General features: G+C 43.6%; 1 protein-coding gene and 1 pseudogene across 1 annotated transcript in view; one reads left to right on the top strand and one right to left on the bottom strand.

The window, feature by feature from the left end:
• The window catches only part of Txnrd3 (thioredoxin reductase 3), a 31,433-nt gene extending 30,417 nt beyond the window's left edge, over window positions 1-1,016 (top strand). The window contains exon 16 of the mRNA XM_021165112.3: window positions 301-1,016. Coding sequence (XP_021020771.2) covers window positions 301-369 — 69 coding nt within the window. The 3' untranslated portion in view covers window positions 370-1,016. The remainder of the gene's footprint in view (window positions 1-300) is intronic.
• The window catches only part of LOC147003918 (vomeronasal type-1 receptor 90-like), a 30,379-nt pseudogene continuing 12,000 nt past the window's right edge, over window positions 402-18,780 (bottom strand).

Here is an 18,780-nt window from a genome sequence, read left to right as displayed (position 1 = left end):
CCTCCACATGGAGATTTTGTAAGCACGTGCTTGCACATTCAACATGGCTTTCAGGGCTTGAACTTGGGTCCTCACATTGCCAGCTCTTTACCCACTTTGAGTCTCCCCAGCCCACAGTGAGGTACAATGGCTTTAAGTAGCCTAGCTTCAAAACAATTTTGAAATTTGACGTCAGAGATTTTTTGATTCTAGTATGTTCTATATTAGCAACCTAACTCAATGTGTTCTCTCAGTGCAGCTGGAGCACGTCCTTGTTAAAGCAGCAGTAACGTTGCCATCTCTTGTCTTCTTTGCAAACAGGTATTCACAACATTGGAAATCACAAAGTCCTCAGGGCTGGACATTACTCAGAAAGGCTGCTGAGGCTAGCCCTGCTGCTGTTGGGTTTCCCTGTCACACTCTCACTCTGTGCCCATGACATCTGCTTGGGCACTGGAGACCAGTGCCGGACTTTCTCCCGGCATAGAGACGAGAAGGCGGCAGAGGACCAGCAGCAGCAGCATCTGGAGTCTCAGCTGACGGCATGCAGCAGCCAGGCTGCATTCTTGACGCCTTGGCTCGGAACCTGCAGAGGTGAGCCAAGGCCGACTTCTGCACGTCAGCCTAGACTTCCCCCCACGAGGCCTTGGATGGCACAGTGAGCCCACCTCCCTTTCCCAGTTGCTAGTGCTTTGACCCCTCACTTTGTTTCCATGAAGAGATTATCTTTTTTCAGTTGTGGACTTGACTGTAAAGAGGCTTGTTGCCCAGAGTGTAGCACTTATGGATCTGTGGTGTTTGGGGAGCCAGGTTAGAGCAGTTGGCTGCACTGGCCTCCCACTAATATAACCTGCTGTCAGAAGCCTGACTCAAACCTCACTCCTTGCACAGCTCCTGAAGGGAGAACCATGGAGCCATTCTCCTCCCAGCCTCTAGTCTAATGGAGCATCACAAAGAAGAGGAAAAAAAAATCCTTGTATTGCTATTGGTTTTCCATGTTTATCTTAAGGGTACTATTAAAAAAGATTTTACTACAATTTGTGTGATCTAATTCATTAAGTCATGATCCATTGAAAACTACTTCACTAAAATTTAAAAAATGCCTGTGTTGTTGTTTGTTTTCTGAAGCAGAGTCTTACTTGGTGTTACAATAGGCTGTCCTGGAATTCAAAATCCTCCTGCCTCAGCCTCCTAAAGGCTGGGATTGCAGGCATGCACCACCATAGCAGTGGCCCTTCTTCTTTACACATCCATTGTCTTGGGTAGTCTGAGCTGACTGGCACCACATGTTATAGGGAAATCATACTTCACAACTGATGTCTAACCAGTGCTCCAAGCACTGCCTGAACTATCAACCAAAGGACAGGCCTGACCAGGTAAGAAGATGTGTGGAGGTCAAAGGAAAGAGGTCTGTTTCTAGTTAGTGTGACTAGACATAGGCTAGATGGAGAGAGAAAAGAGGGGCAGGCGTGTGTATGTGGGGGAGGGGGAGGGAGCAGGGTCCATGAAGAGGGGTCTGACTGTCCTGACTAATGACTCCTATACCCCAGTGCCAGGGACAGACTGCACTCAGGCGTCTTTGTATCTAGAATGTCCCATGTCGGAATCAGCTTCTGGGACTGCTGGCTGTTCTCTGACGTATCAGAAGCACTGCTGTGGGATGCTATGGGTATCAGGTCACTTGGACCCAAGGCCACCAGGATCCCTTACCTGTGATCACTTTTGCCCAATTCAAAGGTGGTGCATGGCTGCTGCCCTTTGGGAGTGGTGAGTTCAGAGTGCTTACCAAATGTGTTCTCAGGGAAGGATTCCATCCTGGAACACACCGTGGTGCTTTTGCAGTTGCTGGCTAGGTGTTGTACACTTCTGTCTGGTCACTGCAGTGTCAGAGAGGCCATGCGGCCAGTTGTGTGGAGAGTAAGCATATTGGATGCACCCCCTCGAGGCAAACACTGACTAGTGCATAGCTGGTCTAGTGATTGACTTTATGTATGTGAGTATTTTGTTTCATGTATGTCTGTGCACCGTATGCATGTCTGGTACCTGTAGAGGCCAGAAGAGGGCACTGGATCTCTTGTGGCTGGAGTTAAACAGTTGTGAGCCACAATGGGGTACTGGGAACAGAACTCTGGTCCTCTGGAAGAGCAGCTGATGCTCTTAACCACTGAACCATCTCCTTATCTCCCAAACTGTATTCCTAGAGCATGTATGTTTCCTCAGTGTGTCTGCCTTGAGTGGCTAGTGGCCATGGCTGACCAGATCCGCACTTTGCCAGAGGTGGCCTGTCCACCATGCAGAAAGACTTCTTTATAATTGAATGTGGCTTATGTCTTCTGAAGCAAAAGCAGCTGAAACCAGCGGTGACTTGAGAGGGTGTTGTATATGGGACTAATTAAACTAGAAGCTGGTAGATACTCGGAACCACTAGCAACAGTGGCCTTCGGTTAGTGCTGCTGCTACTCAGGCTCTGTGGATTCAGCTCTGGCTGGAGCACATCATGGTGGCAGCCAGACCTTCCTAGGGCATTGTACATAGCGCCCTCTGAGTTTGCGTCTAAGTAGGAATGCCAGGCAAGGTGAACACAATCAAATAGTTTTGTCAGGCCCTGAGAAGGGGATGGGCATCAATGTACACAGTACTGCCCAGTGATAAACCAAAAGGGCTCACCTCCAGAAGAAAAAGATGAGGGAACTGTCCCCAGGGATAGCCATGTGGAGAGCCAGGACTCCCAACTTGTCCATGTGTCAGGGTCACGGGGTAGTGTGTTGTGACAAATAGGACCTGGCTCAGGTGTGGTGGTTTGAAAAAGAATGACCTCCAAAGGCTCCTGTATTTGTATGCTTGGTCATCAAGGAGTGGCACTACTTGAGAAGGATTAGGGGTGTGGCTTTGCTGGAGGAAGTGAGGCACTGGAGGTGGCTTTTGAAACTTTTAAAGCCCAACCCAGGCCCAGTGACTTTTGATTCCGTTTGCCAAGGATCCAGATGTAGAACTCTCAGTTACTTCTATAGCATCATGTGTGCCTGCATGCTGCCATGCTTCCCACCATGATGATAGTGAACTAAGCCTCTTCAGCTGTAAGCAAGGCCCCAATTAAATGTTTGAGTTGCCATGGTCATCGTGTCTCTTCACAGCAATATGATACATGACAAGGACAAGAAGTCTGTAACTTGCATTTATCTTCTCATTAAAAATATCGTTAAAGTGCACAGACAGAAGGCCATGTCCAGCCACAAGAAAGGGATCCGCTAAGAGCACTGCCTTTTCTTCCAGAAGTCTTGAGGTCAATTCCCAGTACTCACATGGTGTCTCGAAACTGTCTATAACTGTAGTCCTGTGGGATCCAATGGCCTCTTCAGGTATGCAGAAAATGCAAACAAAATGCCCCTATATATAGACAAATCTTTTAAAAAAATATCTAAAACTAAGTAAGATAGGAAGGCAGAGAGCCCATTTCACTTGGTGTTTCTTGGGTGGGTAGATCCACTGGTGCTCAGGGTGAGCACAGGGCTGTGGCTCATGAAGCATCCATGAGGCTCCTGCCCACCCTCACTCTTGTCATCACGATGAGTACTGAGGCCCTGGGACCACACAGCTGAGCTGGACAGGCAGCGGTGATGTCAACTACCTTTCCCTGCTATGGCTGCCATGCCTGCCTCTCCCAGAGCCTTATCCCCTTGTCATGCTGGCTGGCCCCTGTCTCTGCTAGGCGAAGGAGGCCCCACACCTCTTCACATAGCTTCTGGGACTCACGTTTTCCTGTTTAACATCTAGGGAATTAAGCAATTGCCCATTTATAGTCAGTGAGAAGAACCACCAACTAGTTCGTCTTGGTGTGAGCTCATTCAGATCTCCATCTGGCTTTCCCGGGTGGGGACCTGGTCCTTGGCTTTCATCGCTCTGTGGAGGTCTATGTTTATCTTCATTTCTGAAGGACATTTGCTGAATAGGGGAATCCAGCTTGGCTTGTGTTTCCTATCAGCACTGTAAGGGTTAATTTCCTGGTCGTCTTGTCCATTATCATTGTGACTGCATCATGACACTTTGTTGAGTTCCTTCTATGTGCCTTTTTGCATCACTACATAGCTATACTTAAGACAGCAGCTGGAGCTCCCCCTTGCTCAGAAAGGAAGGGCCTTGTCCCAGGGCTTCCAGTGGCTACCCGAATCCACAGATGGGACCAGACCTCGTCCTGTGCACACACAGAGGGCCTTTCTCATCCCAAGCTGGCTTCTGTCTTACCACATCTGCTCTGTGGTTGGTATGAGAGCCCCAAGCCTCTGAAGACTTCCGTGCCTTCTTCACAGCTCTGTGGGTAGAGGATTCATTCTTTCAGGTCACCACAGCCAACCTGGCACTCAGCACTTTTCTTTCCATATTGGTAATGATCTCTCTGGAGGAAGCTGCTCTGGGCAAGTGACTCTCCAGGGCCACTGCTTCTGGGACAGTAGTAAGCCAGGTGCATCTGAGAACAAGCAGCCAATCTGATTAGTGGGAAGGAGGAGTCTACGGTGGATACTCTGCATGAAGGAAGGCTCCATATCCCGGCGTGGGGGAGGGGGAGAGGGACCATGGGGTGGGAGTCTGCTCAGATGAACTGTATATTCCTGGTCTTCTGGTTAATGTTTTTAGACTGCAGTTGATGGGCAACTGAAACCTGGTCAAGCAGGGCGTCACACGGGGAGTTATGGTGGATGTTTCTTCATTCTTAGCCTTTCTGGGCTTTACTGAGCTTCTAGGATCCATGACTTGATGTCTTAATGGGAAAATTCTCAGCCATATCTTCCTCAAATATGTTATATATTTTCTGCTTGTAGACTAACAGTGTGGATGCACTGGAACTAATTTTGTGTACCTCAGATTTCTCTTGTTCCCACCTTGACTTGGCCCCAGGGACTCCCCCCCCCCCACCATTGTATCCTGTCCCATCCCATCTGATGCTAAAGGCCTTGCACAGATTTCCCTGGTGTTGCATTGTATGTGTAGATTTGGGTTTTCGCTGGTAGAACCGCCATGGCTCTTATATTTTATCTTTCTCTTCAGATTCCCCAGATATTTTCATATAGCATCCACCCTTCAGGCCATATGGCATGTTTAAAGTCCTCTGTTTTTCAGAGATTGGTCGTTCCTGTCTGGCTTTTACTGAATGTTATTCAGTAAACGATGTGGTTGCTGGGAATTGAACTCGGAACCTCTGGAAGAGCTGTCAGTGCTCTTAATCGCTGAGCCATCTCTCCAGCCCCTGTGTCCCTTTCTAAGGAGTAATCAGAGGCCACTCTGGTGACCATTTTAGGACCCAAGCTATCTCATCCAGTAAAGGAACATGGGATTTGTATTTTTTTCTTTATAATAGAAGAAAAATTAGGTCACACTAATCTCTATTTAAATTTTAATTGTGTTCATTATGCATTCTAATTGCATTTGTTTGTTTGTTTGGTTTTTTTGTTCATTTATCGTGGGAGTCAGTTATATCCTCCCACTATGTGGATTCTGGAGATTGAACTCTGTTCCAGCCACATCCTCTGCTCTCCTGCTTCTGTTCAGTGCCCACCAGGGTCTCCTTGGTATTGGAACTGTTTGTGATAAACGATGAAAGGCAGGAAGGCATCTATATTAAAGGATAAGGGGCAAGGGGTGGCTCTGGCCTGTGTCTTGCCAGCAACAAAGCAGGGCCTCCTACTGTTCCAGTTGACATCTGAAAATAACCAGGGCCCTGATGACTAAGGAGTCAGTTATGTCTGGGTCTTAATCAGTTGCTGAGGCCAAGGGCTGAATCTGCCTCCATCTCCCTGTTCTCAAGGCCTTATGTGGGTTGGTTCCCCCTCTGCCAGAGAAACTATAGGAGCAGGGTGCATGAGTTATGAATTAGTGCCCATGTCTAGCTTGCCCTGTTGTCTACTTCCACCCCCATAGGTTTGGAGGAAACTGGCTCTCACCACAGGCCCCTGGAGAAAGAGAGCCAGGGTGGAACCAGGATCTGTAAGGGCCTCACTGAGCCCTCACCCACAGAGATATATCATCCTATGTGGTGTGAAAGCCATGCATTCAGGACTGTCACATGAGGTGAACATTGGCTAACACATCGTGTCAATGTACTTAATTTGAAGGGTGTCAGGCCAACCTAGATGTTTTTAAAGACGGACAGCTGTCATAGTGAATCAGTTTCCCCCAGCTTCCAGCCACACAGTCTGGCTGGATTTGACGCTTATCAATGTGTGTGAGTTTCCTCTTTAACACACCCACAGGCTCCAGATTAGACTTTTAACATCCCAAGATGTCCCAGGCACACCCCCCTCTTCCCCTAATGAAGCCTTGGGCTTGGTGGGATGGAAGTGATAATTATCCAAGGTTATCTAGGCAGAACCCCAACTCACAGCCAGAAGAAGACTATAAAGTTAAAAACTGGGCAGAATGAAGGGAGTTATGTTCTGTGTGCTCATGAAGGGTGCAGCCCCATTGGATGTCACTGGTTAGAAGCTCCCCCCACCTCTGTCCCAGGAGAGAAGGAAGAGCAAGCCTGCCTAACCAGACCACCACCCCAGAACAGACGAGCCCGGGAAAGTACAGGTTCTGTGACTTCTAGGCTGCCTCATCCTCTCATGGTCACCATTTCAAAGGGTCCAGCATCCCTAAATGAGGTCTTGACTTCGCAGGGAGCCTGGAGACCTGAGCCTGCTGGCTCCTCCTGCCGATTCCCCTTTATACCACATGGTGGCACCAGAGAGCAGCGTATATTCTGCAGGGCCAAGGAAGAAACCCAAGGGCCTGCAAAGGACATGGGGGAATGCAGCTTCTAGAAGAGACGCCATCAATCTCGATGACCATTTACACCCCCTAGTCTCTGCTCATTTCCTCATCAGGGAGGCCTATAGTCACTCTGCCTCGCCTCCCGTGCTTTCCCTGACATTGTCTGTGGTGAAGTGTGTCTCTCCTTCATCCATTCCTTTACCCAGGTCAGGGCTCCTAGCAGCTCTGGGTACTTTTCAGAAAAAAACAAAAAACAAAAAACTTCCCATGTAATCTGTGTTTTCCTAAAATCACATACACGACCAAATACTAGCGGGAAACTACAACAACCTATCTAGGAGACTTGACAAAAGAAAAGCATTGGGCACGAATTTCTAGATTAATGATGGCACCACAAGGCAGCTGTGGATCCCACAGCCTTACTTTTCAGATGCACAGGCAGCCTTCAACTCACAATGGAAGCATGACAGTATCTTAGCCTTCACAGCAACCTAAGAAGGTTACAACCACATAATTCCGGTGAACAGGAAAAGAGAGGCGAATCACTTTGCCAAGACCACAGAAATAATCAATAGTGGAGTCCGAGTTTGAGGCCCTAGAGCCTGGTTCACTGAGCCCGTGGGAGTTTGGGGGGTGTGGTCAGCTGCTGCAGATTCCTCACCTTTTATTCACATGGTTATTGCTGCGCCAGGACTGAGGTGGCCTTCCCTCCTTCCTCCAGCAGGTGGCGACAAAGCACTCAAACGTGCTCCTGACCTGGTAGTAAACTTGGCTTGGCTGAAAACATAACCTGCACTTGGTCATGGGAGATGTCTTTCTTGGACTCAAATTAAAAGTTGCAAATGGGAGAGTAACTAGGCTAGCAACGAATCTGCCAACATTATGTCTGCAGCCAGTCCCAAGAATAGCTGATCTCATGTGGTTTGGGATCTTAGGGTGGATCGGATTCAATTTCCTTCTCAGAACTCTAGGTCAGGAAAGTACTAGCTGCAGAGCACACTCAACAAGTTCACACACGCACTTATAGAAAGAACTTGACGATAGCAGTGATTTTTAACAGCTCAAAGTCCCATACCATGGGTGGAAAGGGCTTGTGTGCAGACAGACAGACAGACAGACAGACAGACAGACAGACACACACACACACACACACACACACACACTTGTGACTTTCATTAGCACCGGTTTTATGATATTCCTAGACTTTAGTTATTTTGTTTTTATTTTCACTTTTATCATGGAATTTAAACTTTCCTCTTTATTCTTTCCTGACTCTGGGTCACTTTCCCTGGGTCCACTCTTAACTCCGGGTCACTTTGCCTGGGTCCACCCATCTCTTCTTTTTCCTCTATGTACAGTGCAGGGCAGCACTGCACTCTACTGTCACCAGTCTCCCCTGTCCTGCAGCAGATTCTCAGCTTTTCCTTACCTTTAAATATCTTGACAGCAGTGGCTAGTGCTGGGGTGGTGTGTGTGTGTGTGTGTGTGTGTGTGTGTGTGTGTGCATGTTTGTGTATCTAGACTGTTGCAGTAATTTTCAACCCCAATAAGCCCATATAGAATACACACAATTCAGTTATATTTATAAGTATAAGCCTACATTAGGCAGACCTAACACGACACTAACTTATTCTCCACCTATGAGACCCTTTGCACCTGCTTGTATTTTTTTTGGGGGGGGGGGGTTGGCTTTTCGAGACAGGGCTTCTCTGTATAGCCCTGGCTGACCTGGAACTCACCCTGTAGATCAGGCTGGCCTTGAACTCAGAAATCCACCTGCCTCTGCCTCCCAAGTGCTGGGATTAAAGGCCTGTGCCACCACGCCCGGCTATGAGACCCTTTGCTACTTGCAGTTCTGCTGGCCAGGTGGCTCTGCTCCATCTTGGCTTCCTCCTCTTTGTATGTCCTCTCTCCTTCCTTGTCCTCCTCCTCCTTCTACCTGCCCCAAGACCCCCTGTCCCAGCTTTCCTTCCACTGCCCAATCACAGCCTCTAGCCTTTATTTGACCAGTTAAAATGGGGAAAAGGTTCACCTAAGATCACTTGAGTACATGATCAACTGCTTGTCAGGGAGCAGCCTCTCTTGAGGAAGCAGAATTAACATCAGAATACAAATAGCATCAGGACAACTCACAACGTATCCCCCCCTTTTGTCCAATAACAAGGCTCTTTTCTCTCAGATATAAATTGAGCATAGCCCTAAAAATTTTGTAAATTATAAAGTATGATATACACTTAACATCCAGCCCTTCATATTTGTCAATTTAGATAAAGTACTCTATCATCTCTCCTAACTTAAGATGTTTATAGTTCTGTGCCTCAATTATGTTGATTTTAACTTGTATTCCCATCTGAAATCTATCCTTACAAATCTAGATTATTTTCCTTAATGCTAAACCACTTAAGTTTGATATGAGACTATAACTAGTCTTCCATCCCATCAGAGATCTGAGGAGTTAAATATTACCTGATGATGTAGGAGGCACAAAGATATAACTTCCAAAACCACACAGTTTGTGGTGACAGCTGACTTCCTGGACAGTCCCCTAATTTCTTACAATGTTGGAGCATCTATCTTCAGCCATCTGGCACATAAACATCTGACAGACCTTTAATGAAACAGGAATTATGAAGAACTAGCTTACCGTGTCTTGGCAGAGCTAGGCAGTCGACTATGCCACATCTGTTTGTCCTGTTTTGGACAGTATTTTTGTCTGCAGATGAATTAGGGCAATTCTTGCCCATGGCTACCTTGCCAAGATTGAAGCAACTCAGCCTGGAGGTAATGATGCTTAATAGCCTCCTTGAAGTGGAATGGGGATGCTCTCAGGATCACACCTGTCTCATTGTCAAATGATCTTCGATGATGAAATAATATTAAATTCTATATTCTGTGGATCTCTGAAACTTTTGAAGACTATCTAAACGTAGTTGTCAAACATTCATTATGCTTAGCTATTCACTATTTGAATACTATTTGAAAGCACTTGTTGTAATTAACTAAATTAGAATCTAATATGACCATAAGTTTGACTATCTAAATATTAACTTACATTACTTAGTCATTGTCTTAGTCAGGGTTTCTATTCCTGCACAAACATCATGACCAAGAAGCAAGTTGGGTTTTATTCAGCTTACACTTCCATACTGCTGTCCATCACCGAGGAAGTCAGGACTGGAAACTCAAGCAGGTCAGAAAGCAGGAGCTGATGCAGAGGCCATGGAGGGATGTTCTTTACTGGCTTGCCTCCCCTGGCTTGCTCAGCCTGCTCTCTTATAGAACTCAAGACTACCAGCCCAGAGATGGTACCACCCACCAGGGGCCCTCCCCCCTTGATCACTAATTGAGAAAATGCCTTACAGTTGGATCTCATGGAGGCACTTCCTCAACTGAAGATCCTTTCTCTGTGATAACTCCAGCCTATGTCAAGTTGACACAAAACTAGCCAGTACAGTCATCCTAAACAGTTTGTAATAGCAGCTATTAAAGGGACTCGGTCTAAGCCTTTGCATTCTTTTTATTTTATTTTTTAAAGATTTCTTTATTTATTGTATGTAAGTACACTGTAGCTGTCTTCAGACACTCCAGAAGAGGGTGTCACATCTCATTACAGATGGTTGTGAGCTACCATGTGGTTGCTGGGATTTGAACTCAGGACCTATGGAAGAGCAGTCAGTGCTCTTAACTGCTGAGCCACTTCTGCAGCTCCCAGCCTTTGTATTTTTATATGAGTTGCATAGGCATAATGCCTATCTATGAGCAATAATATTAATTTAAAATTTTGTATTAATATACAAAATTTTATACCAATGAAAACCTTAAACCAGTATTAATATATACAAACTCTTTACCAATGTAAGAAATTAAAACTTCCAATTTGCATCACGTATAAATGTTTCTACCAATGTAAGATTATGGCTATACAATGCCTTGTTTAAGAGTAAATTTAATATCCTATCTCTATTTCTCTAATTTCTATAATATTATTATATCCCCCACTTTCCTTTACAATCCCCTCTCCTTTATCTAAGAAGGAAGCACAGAGAAGAGGAAGGTAGAAATCCCTGAATCTAAGCTCTCTCTTTTCCTCTCCCTATCCAAAGTTACAACATTTGCACAATATCCCTCAAAATGACAACATATCTATAATTTATAAAATATCCAAAACCATCCACTCTAACCTAAGGGACTAGAATGATGATCTTCTTTTGTTTGCTTCTAGCTGAATTGGGGCAAAGAATTCATTTCTGGGGGCCCAAAGGGAAATAGGAAAATTTGTTTTGTCCAAGGAGGACTAGCTGGCATCATTTGCTGTCCAGCCTCTATGTACTGAGAAAGTCCATTGCTTAGCCAAAGTCAAGACTGTAATAGTCTGAAAGGCTGAATGGGCGAATTAGCTGTTCTGGAAATGTCCTGAAAGCAAGTCTTTAGATGTAAACAGCTTCGATATAGTTGAGGTAGAATCAAGCAAGGACCTGGAATGGAAGGGCCTGGAATCTCAGCATCCCAGAGTGTGAATTTTGTAAGGGATGTCTCCTCTTTCATTCTGCAATATACAAACCTTACAAGCAATACATAGCTCTGTATAGACATTTATATGAAAAGTGCAGGGTGCACATATCACTTAAAGAAGATCAATAAAGAAATACAACTGCCTTTCTTTAGAGGTTAGTTTGATCATATAACCAAACTACAGTATAACTTCCCATTCATGCCATCTTAAAGGATGGTATATAATAATAAATCATGAGAATTTTGTACTCAATAAGTGTTATTGGTTGTAAATAAACATTTAAGTTCCCGAGCTATCTCTGCGTACAGACAAAAATCACTTCTCTTGTTGATCTTGTCAATCTCCTTCTCGTCTGTAGCCAAGGTTTTCAGGGGGGCCTCCCTTTGTCATGTCTAATTTTTATTAACTTGGAAGAAACCCATAACTTTTATTTTCCTTTGGAATAATAGGCACAACTGTTGCGCATAATTAAAAAAAAATGCTTCTGCCTCCTTGGGGCCGTGCTCTCGCTGGTCTCACTCAACTCCACCAACTGGTGGCTAGTTTCTCCAAGATGCTGGCTAGTGCCTTTCCCAAGAACACCAAGGACTGCTGTTCATGCTCCACTGGCTAACTGCCCCAGCTACCTGCTTTCTCCTTCTGCCAGCCTTATCTCTGTGGATGGAAAACACTAGACAGTTTTATAACTTTAGAACTGCCGGGCAGTGGTGGTGCACGCCTTTAATACCAGCACTTGGGAGGCAGAGGCAGGCAAATTTCTGAGTTCGAGGCCAGCCTGGTCTACAGAGTGAGTTCCAGGACAGCCAGGGCTACACCGAGAAACCCTGTCTCAAAAAATCCCCCCCCCAAACAAACAAAGAAACAAACAAACTTTAGAACTAGCCAGATAACTCAATGGCTAGGCAAATAATCTCCTGTCCTAATCTTATCAAGTAGTTCCCTCTATCTTCCTTGGCTCTTTCTTGAGGCAGAGGCTACAAACTCCAGGGGTCCCAAGACCTACATGTCTGCTGCTCTTCCTTGCTCCAAAACCTGGTTGGAAAACTTTCTTTCTGCATCCTTTCTCTTCCTCTTGGGACTTGGAAGTTCCACCTTTCCCCCTTTGCCCAGCAATTGGCTTCCACCTCCTTTATTAACACAATCAAGAACCAATTAGGGTATTGACACCTCCCTCTACATCTCACCTTTTCTGTCCAATAAAAAATGAAATAAAAAACTCTTCTCCCAGATACAAATTGAACAAAACCATAACAATTAAGCAAACTACACAGTATGAGGTACAAATGACATCCAGTCCATCAATTTGTCAATTTAGATAAAGTAGTCTACCATATTTCCTAAATGAAAGAATTGACTCTATCATTGGATTATGTTTAGAATTTTAGCCTGTAACGTCACTTGAAAACAATGTTATCTACTATATAAACTCTATCTTATGCAACTTGAGTTTGATTATGAGACTAAAACTAGTCTTTATCTCTATCAGAAATCCGAGAATGACTAAATATTAACTGAAAATATAGGAAGCAGAAGGCATAGCTTATGAAACTTGACCAATTTATAAAGATGGTTGATTACCTGGACAGTCCTCTATTTTTCTGAATCCAAGAGCTTCTGTCTTAGGCCTTCTGGCCAAGGATCATCTATCTGACATACTTATTATGAAAAAAGTTGAAGGGCCACTGATCCTGTCTCAGCAAAGCTAGTAGTCAACTATACTGCAAAAATTGTCCTTCTCTGGACAGTATTGTCTGTAGATGACCTGTGTCAGCCAAGTGGCAGCCTTGCCACAGTAATCAAGCCCAACTGGAGGTAATGATGCTCAATATATTTTTTGAATTGTGATGGGGGGTGGACTATGTCTCATAGTCAAATGATATTTTAATAATGAAATGGCTTTAACTGTTTTATGATTGGTTATTATTAAAATTGGCTCATAAAAAGACACCTGTCTTTCACATGCTCAAACAAGGAGCAGAATTTCATCCTTAACTAGTCTGTGCACCCTACACAGAATAACACAATCCATACAGATATTTTGATGGTACTTGTCCTAGTTAGGGTTTTATTGCTGTGAACAGACACCATGACCAAAGCATCTCTTATAAGGACAACATTTAATTGGGGATGGTTTATAGGTTCAGAGAATATCTTTTATCATCATCAAGACAGGAACATAGCAGCATCCAGGCAGGCATGGAGCAGGAGGAGCTCAGAGTTCTACAGCTTCATCTGAAGGCTGCTAGCAGAATACTGGCTCCCAGGCAGCCAGGACAAGGATATTAAAGCCCACACGCACAAAGCCACACCTACTCCAAAAAGCCACGCCTCCCAACAGTGCCATACCCTGGGCTGAGCATATACAAACCATCACAGTACTTAAATTCTCTTTTGAGATTTGCATATTACAGAGTGTACAGCTTTGGTCAGATTCCTCCTCAGACATGCTGAATTGACGTGTTTGGACTCCTGGTGTCATGGATTCCATGATACCAGGAGTCAAAGTCGTCTTGCCTCCTTCAACCTTTCAGACAGATCCAGTCAGAACTTCAGTCAAGCCCTGAGCCTTCTAGGCATCAGAGACTGAATAGCAATTGCTAGCTTGACTTTCTTAAGGCCTAACCAAATCTCCTAATTTTCCTACTCTTCCCCTCCCCTTTAAAGATATTTCAGTTTACCAAACTCTGTAAAATGAAACACATCCATTTGCCAAACTTCATTTCTTTGGGTACCTTTAGGATTACTTCCTGTAGGTAATGGAGTTTGGTTATATAATGAGCAAGTATGACATTGCCTCACCATTTACCTGGCTTGTTGTCAAATGGCAAAAAATTTTTTCTTTAAACCCTTGCTGTTAACATGGTGTTTTTTATGTTTAGCAATCGAATATTAATTAATTAATTAATTACTAACTAATTAATTAATTTTCAGAATGACATTCTTTTTTATTAGATATTTTCTTTATTTACATTTCAAATGCTATCTTGAAAGTTCCCTATACCCTCCCCTCCTGCCCTGCTCCCCTACTCACCCACTCCCACTTCTTGGCCCTGGCATTCCCCTGTACTGGGGCATATAAAGTTTGCAAAACCAAGGAGCCTCTCTTCCCAGTGATGGCCGACTAGCCCATCTTCTGCTACATATGCAGCTAGAGACACGAGCTCTGGAGGTACTGGTTAGTTCATATTGTTGTTCCACCTATAGGGTTGCAGATCCCTTCAGCTCCTTGGGTACTTTTTCTAGCTTCTCCATTGAATGCCCTGTGTTCCATCTTATAAATGACTGTGAGCATCCACTTCTGTATTTGCCAGGCAATTGGCATAGCCTCATACGAGACAGCTATATCTGGGTCCCTTCAGCAAAATCTTGCTGGCATATGCAATAGTGTCTGGGTTTGTGGCTGATTATGGGATGGATCTCTGGTTGGGGTAGTCTCTGGATAATCCGTCCTTTCATCTTAGCTCCAAACTTTATCTGTGTAACTCCTTTCATGGGTATTTTGTTCCCTATTCTAAGAAGGAATGAAGTATCCAGGCATTGATCTTCCCTCTTCTTGATTTTCTTGTGTTTTGCAAATTGTATCTTGGGTATTTTAAGTTTCTGGGCTAATATCCACTTATCAGTGAGTGCATATTTATCTAATGAGTTCTTTTGTGATTGGGTTACCTTACTAAGGATGATATCCTCCAGATACATTCATTTGTCTAAGAATTTCATAAATTCATTGTTTTTAATAGCTGAGTACTACTCCATTGTATAAATGTTTTCTGTATCCATTCCTCTGTTGAGGGACATCTGGGTTCTTTCGAGCTTCTGGATATTATAAATAAAGCTGCTATGAACATAGTGGAGCATGTATCCTTATTACCAGTTGGAACATCTTCTGGATGTAACCTTTCTTTATCATGTTCACGTAGAAGAATTGTCAAAGAACAATCTTTTAGATCAATTACTATGATAGTCCATTCCTTAGGCAACCAGGAAGCCAGTGGGATTCCAGGCTGCAAGGAACTCATTGGCTGAATAATCTCATTAATTTCTCTGAGATCTGTAAACATCCTCCATTTTCCATACTTTCATTTTAAATGACAAATACCACAGAATTCCAAGGGCTAGTGGACTCCTCTATATACTGAGTCTTAACTGTTCCTGGACTAGGTGTTCTAGCACCTGTAGTTTTTCTTTTGTCACGGACCATTAATCAATCCAAATTGGTTGGTCAGCTAACCACTTTAGTAGTAAGGCTGTTGGTGTTTTAAGTGGCTCCTTGATGTAAAGCTGAATTGTCACCACCTATTGCATCATGTTTATGGACAGCCTGGTTAGTCTGTAACTGTATTTAATAACATTCCTTAACTAATTTGATTTTTTAAAAATTAGGAGCCTGACCAGTTTTGTGGCCAGCTTCTGAAACTGAAGGGATATTGATTTGTGTTTTCCACTGTTGTAACATATCTCTTCCCCATAAGTTTATAGGCACATTAGCCACAGATGGCCTTAATTTTCCTATCTGACCCTCAGGCTCTGTACATTTAAGCCATCTGGTGCTTTGCTTTCTTTGGGATAAAGTTCCGGCTCCTTGAAATTGTATGTCTACTTTTTGAAATGGCCAATCTGCAAGCCATGATTTTGGAGAGATAATGGTGACATCTGCTCCAGTGTTGACCATTCCTTCAATTTCAATATTGTTTACTAATATTCTAAGCTTGGGCCTTTGATACTCTATAGAAGTTTGCCAAAATATTTGTTTTTGGCCTCTTTTTAGGTCTTTTGAGTTGTTTGTAGAATTTACCTTGACCTTGTTATCTGCTCCCACAATGTCTGTTTTCAGTGGTGTTTAATTGTCCTGAGGAAGAGAACTCTTCCTGTCTGGCATTGGGTCCTGCAAGATGTGCCCTTGAGAGTTTTTGCACCATTTGTCTGTTGTTGTTCCACATTCCCTAGCCCAATGTTGGCCTTTGCCACATCTTTTACATATTCCAGAAGGCATAGACTCCTTTTTGGAATTAATTTGGTTTTCTCTGCAGTTTATTCTGAAATGACCCTGCTCACTAGAATTAAGACATTTGAAATTTTGGGTCATCTCAAGGCATTTAGTAGTAGCTTCTCCTATTAAGGTCATATCAGGTGTTATGGTTTGTATATTCTTGGACCAGGGAGTGGCACCATTTGAAGGTGTGGCCTTGTTGGAATAGGTGTGTCACTGTGAGAGTTGGCTTAATACCCTTTCCCTAGTTGCCTGGGCGTCAGTCTTCCACTAGCAGCCTTTGGATGAAGATGTAGAACTCTCAGCTCTGCCTGCACCATGCCTGAATGGATACTTCCATGCTCCCACCTTGATGATAATGGACTTAACCTCTAAAACTCTAGGCCACCCCCAATTAAATGCTGTTTTTATAAGACTTGCCTTGGTCATGGTGTCTGTTCACAGCAGTAAAACCCTAAGACATCAGGTGAACGAGGTCTAACATCAACTGTATATCTAATCCACTCATCTATTGATACTGACCTTGTCCTCAATGGTCTGATTACTCCCTTCAATTCACCATTCAAAATTTTCAAAGGCTAAGGACTCTATTAGCACCTTACTTGCTGATGGATCTGATATATTCCTTCCCACAGCAGAAGTCAGCCTTCACAGCAAAAAGTCACAGAATGTTTTTTTGGACCTTGTATGACTTGAAAAAATGCTTCAAGTCTTTCCCCTGTTTCTGTGACTTTGTCTGAGGCATTTAAGGCTGCCAAAGCAACACAATGCCAAGGTTTCTTCATCATATACAGCTTGCACTTCTATGTCAGCAAAGTGATCTTCATCAAGCAGCTGATCTGTGGAAATCTCTCTACTCCTGGCTCTATTTTGTTGTGCTATCTCCATAAGAACCATTGTATATTTGCAGCAGGTTCTTTCTATCTAGTATTGCTCTTGACATATCCTTCCAGCCTTGGGGGATTATTCTATTTTTAATAGCCCCAAAAGTCAGGATTTATTTTAGAAATGATGAATGCATTCCTAAATTAGTGACATTTTCCTTACATTTTCTCAGTTCTGACATATCCACAGGTTGCCATTAGAATTCCTGATAACCCTGTGGATGATCATCATCTGCTGGTCTTGTTGTAAACTAACTGGATAAACTAAAGTTTGTTTTCTAACAGCCTTTGGTTGGCTTTATCTAATTTTATCTTCTGTGTCTACCTGAGTATTTTCCCTAATTGATATTTTAAGTTCCCCTCTTAAGGTCTGTGCCCATGCTTCCTAACTTTCCTTTTGTTGTTCCTCCTGTTCCATAAGTTCCTGTATTCTCTGTCCAAGGTTTTGCTTCCACATTTTAATTTTTCTTCATATTTTAATTCTGATACTCTGCTGTCTATTTTATTATGATTGATTAATTTTAAAAGTTTCTCCTTCAAGCCTTGCTTCCAATGCTCATCATTTCCTCTCTGCTGGCCATTCTGATCTGTGAACTGTTGCATTCTTTGTTCTAGCATGTTTTCCAGATCCTGTCTCCAATATTCATTTTCTTCTCTCTATCACTTATCTTGACCTATAAATTCCAGTACCTGTTGTTGCAGGGTTTCCTATAATATCTTTTCTAAAGCTTAGAATCTTGTGTCTAGGGTCCTGTCTTTTGAGAAGACATGATAAACCAAGATAGTAAACATTGTAATAATAATAACTGACAACATATCAATTTCCTTTAAATACATCCCTGTCAAACCATTCAAAATAGCATCCCATAAAACACAAATGGTATTTATTGTGTTTCTCATCTTTAAATATCTATCTATCTATATAGTTAATTTATAATTCTTATTACCTGATCTGAAGCTTCCATTACCTCTGTTTTCTTCTGGTGTTTGAGTTGGGACTCTGCGGTTCACTTCTGGGTTGTCCTGCATTCGTTTGAGTCACAGCCACTGATCTCAGGTGGTAGAGTGGGTCTAGCCTGTTTAGACATGGTGGACATGGGGAAGTGAGTGTGGGAAGGATCCCTTGGGTGTAGATGCTGGATCAGCCTACTATAGAAAGCTACAGTGCAATCAGTCAAGCTCCAGGGTCCCCCAGATTCCCTAGGTTCAGGGAACCCCAACCATGTTGCACCACCATGCTGTCCAAGTCCCAGCTCAGGCTGGGGTGCTGCCCCTGGATGCTGTCTGGGGCTTTGGTAGAAAGCCTCTCAGCAGCTCTCTGAGGACCCTTGAGACTCACTCAGTGTTCAATCCACACTGCTGCAGCCCTAGATTGCAGCAACAGCCATTCACACTATGTGTGGGGACTTTTATCTCAGGTTAGTTGGGTTATAAGTCCCACATAGGGTGCATCAATTTGTTACAGTAGTTTTCAACTCCAATAATCCCATATAAAACATACAAAATCCAGTTATCATATTTATAAGTTATATGCTTAGATTGGGCAGATCTAGCACTATACTAACTTATTCTCCAACTATGATACTCTTTGCTACTGCAGTTCTCCTGGCCATGTGGCTCTGCTCCTTGTTTCTTCCTCTTCTTCTGCTCTATCTCCTTCCTTCTCCTCC

The sequence above is a fragment of the Mus caroli genome, unplaced genomic scaffold, assembly GCF_978045245.1.
Source record: "Mus caroli unplaced genomic scaffold, Mus_caroli_1 scaffold_7, whole genome shotgun sequence".
Taxonomy (NCBI): Eukaryota; Metazoa; Chordata; class Mammalia; order Rodentia; family Muridae; genus Mus; species Mus caroli.
The sequence above is the reverse complement of the archived record's forward strand: the minus strand, read 5'-3'. Positions and strand labels throughout refer to the sequence as shown.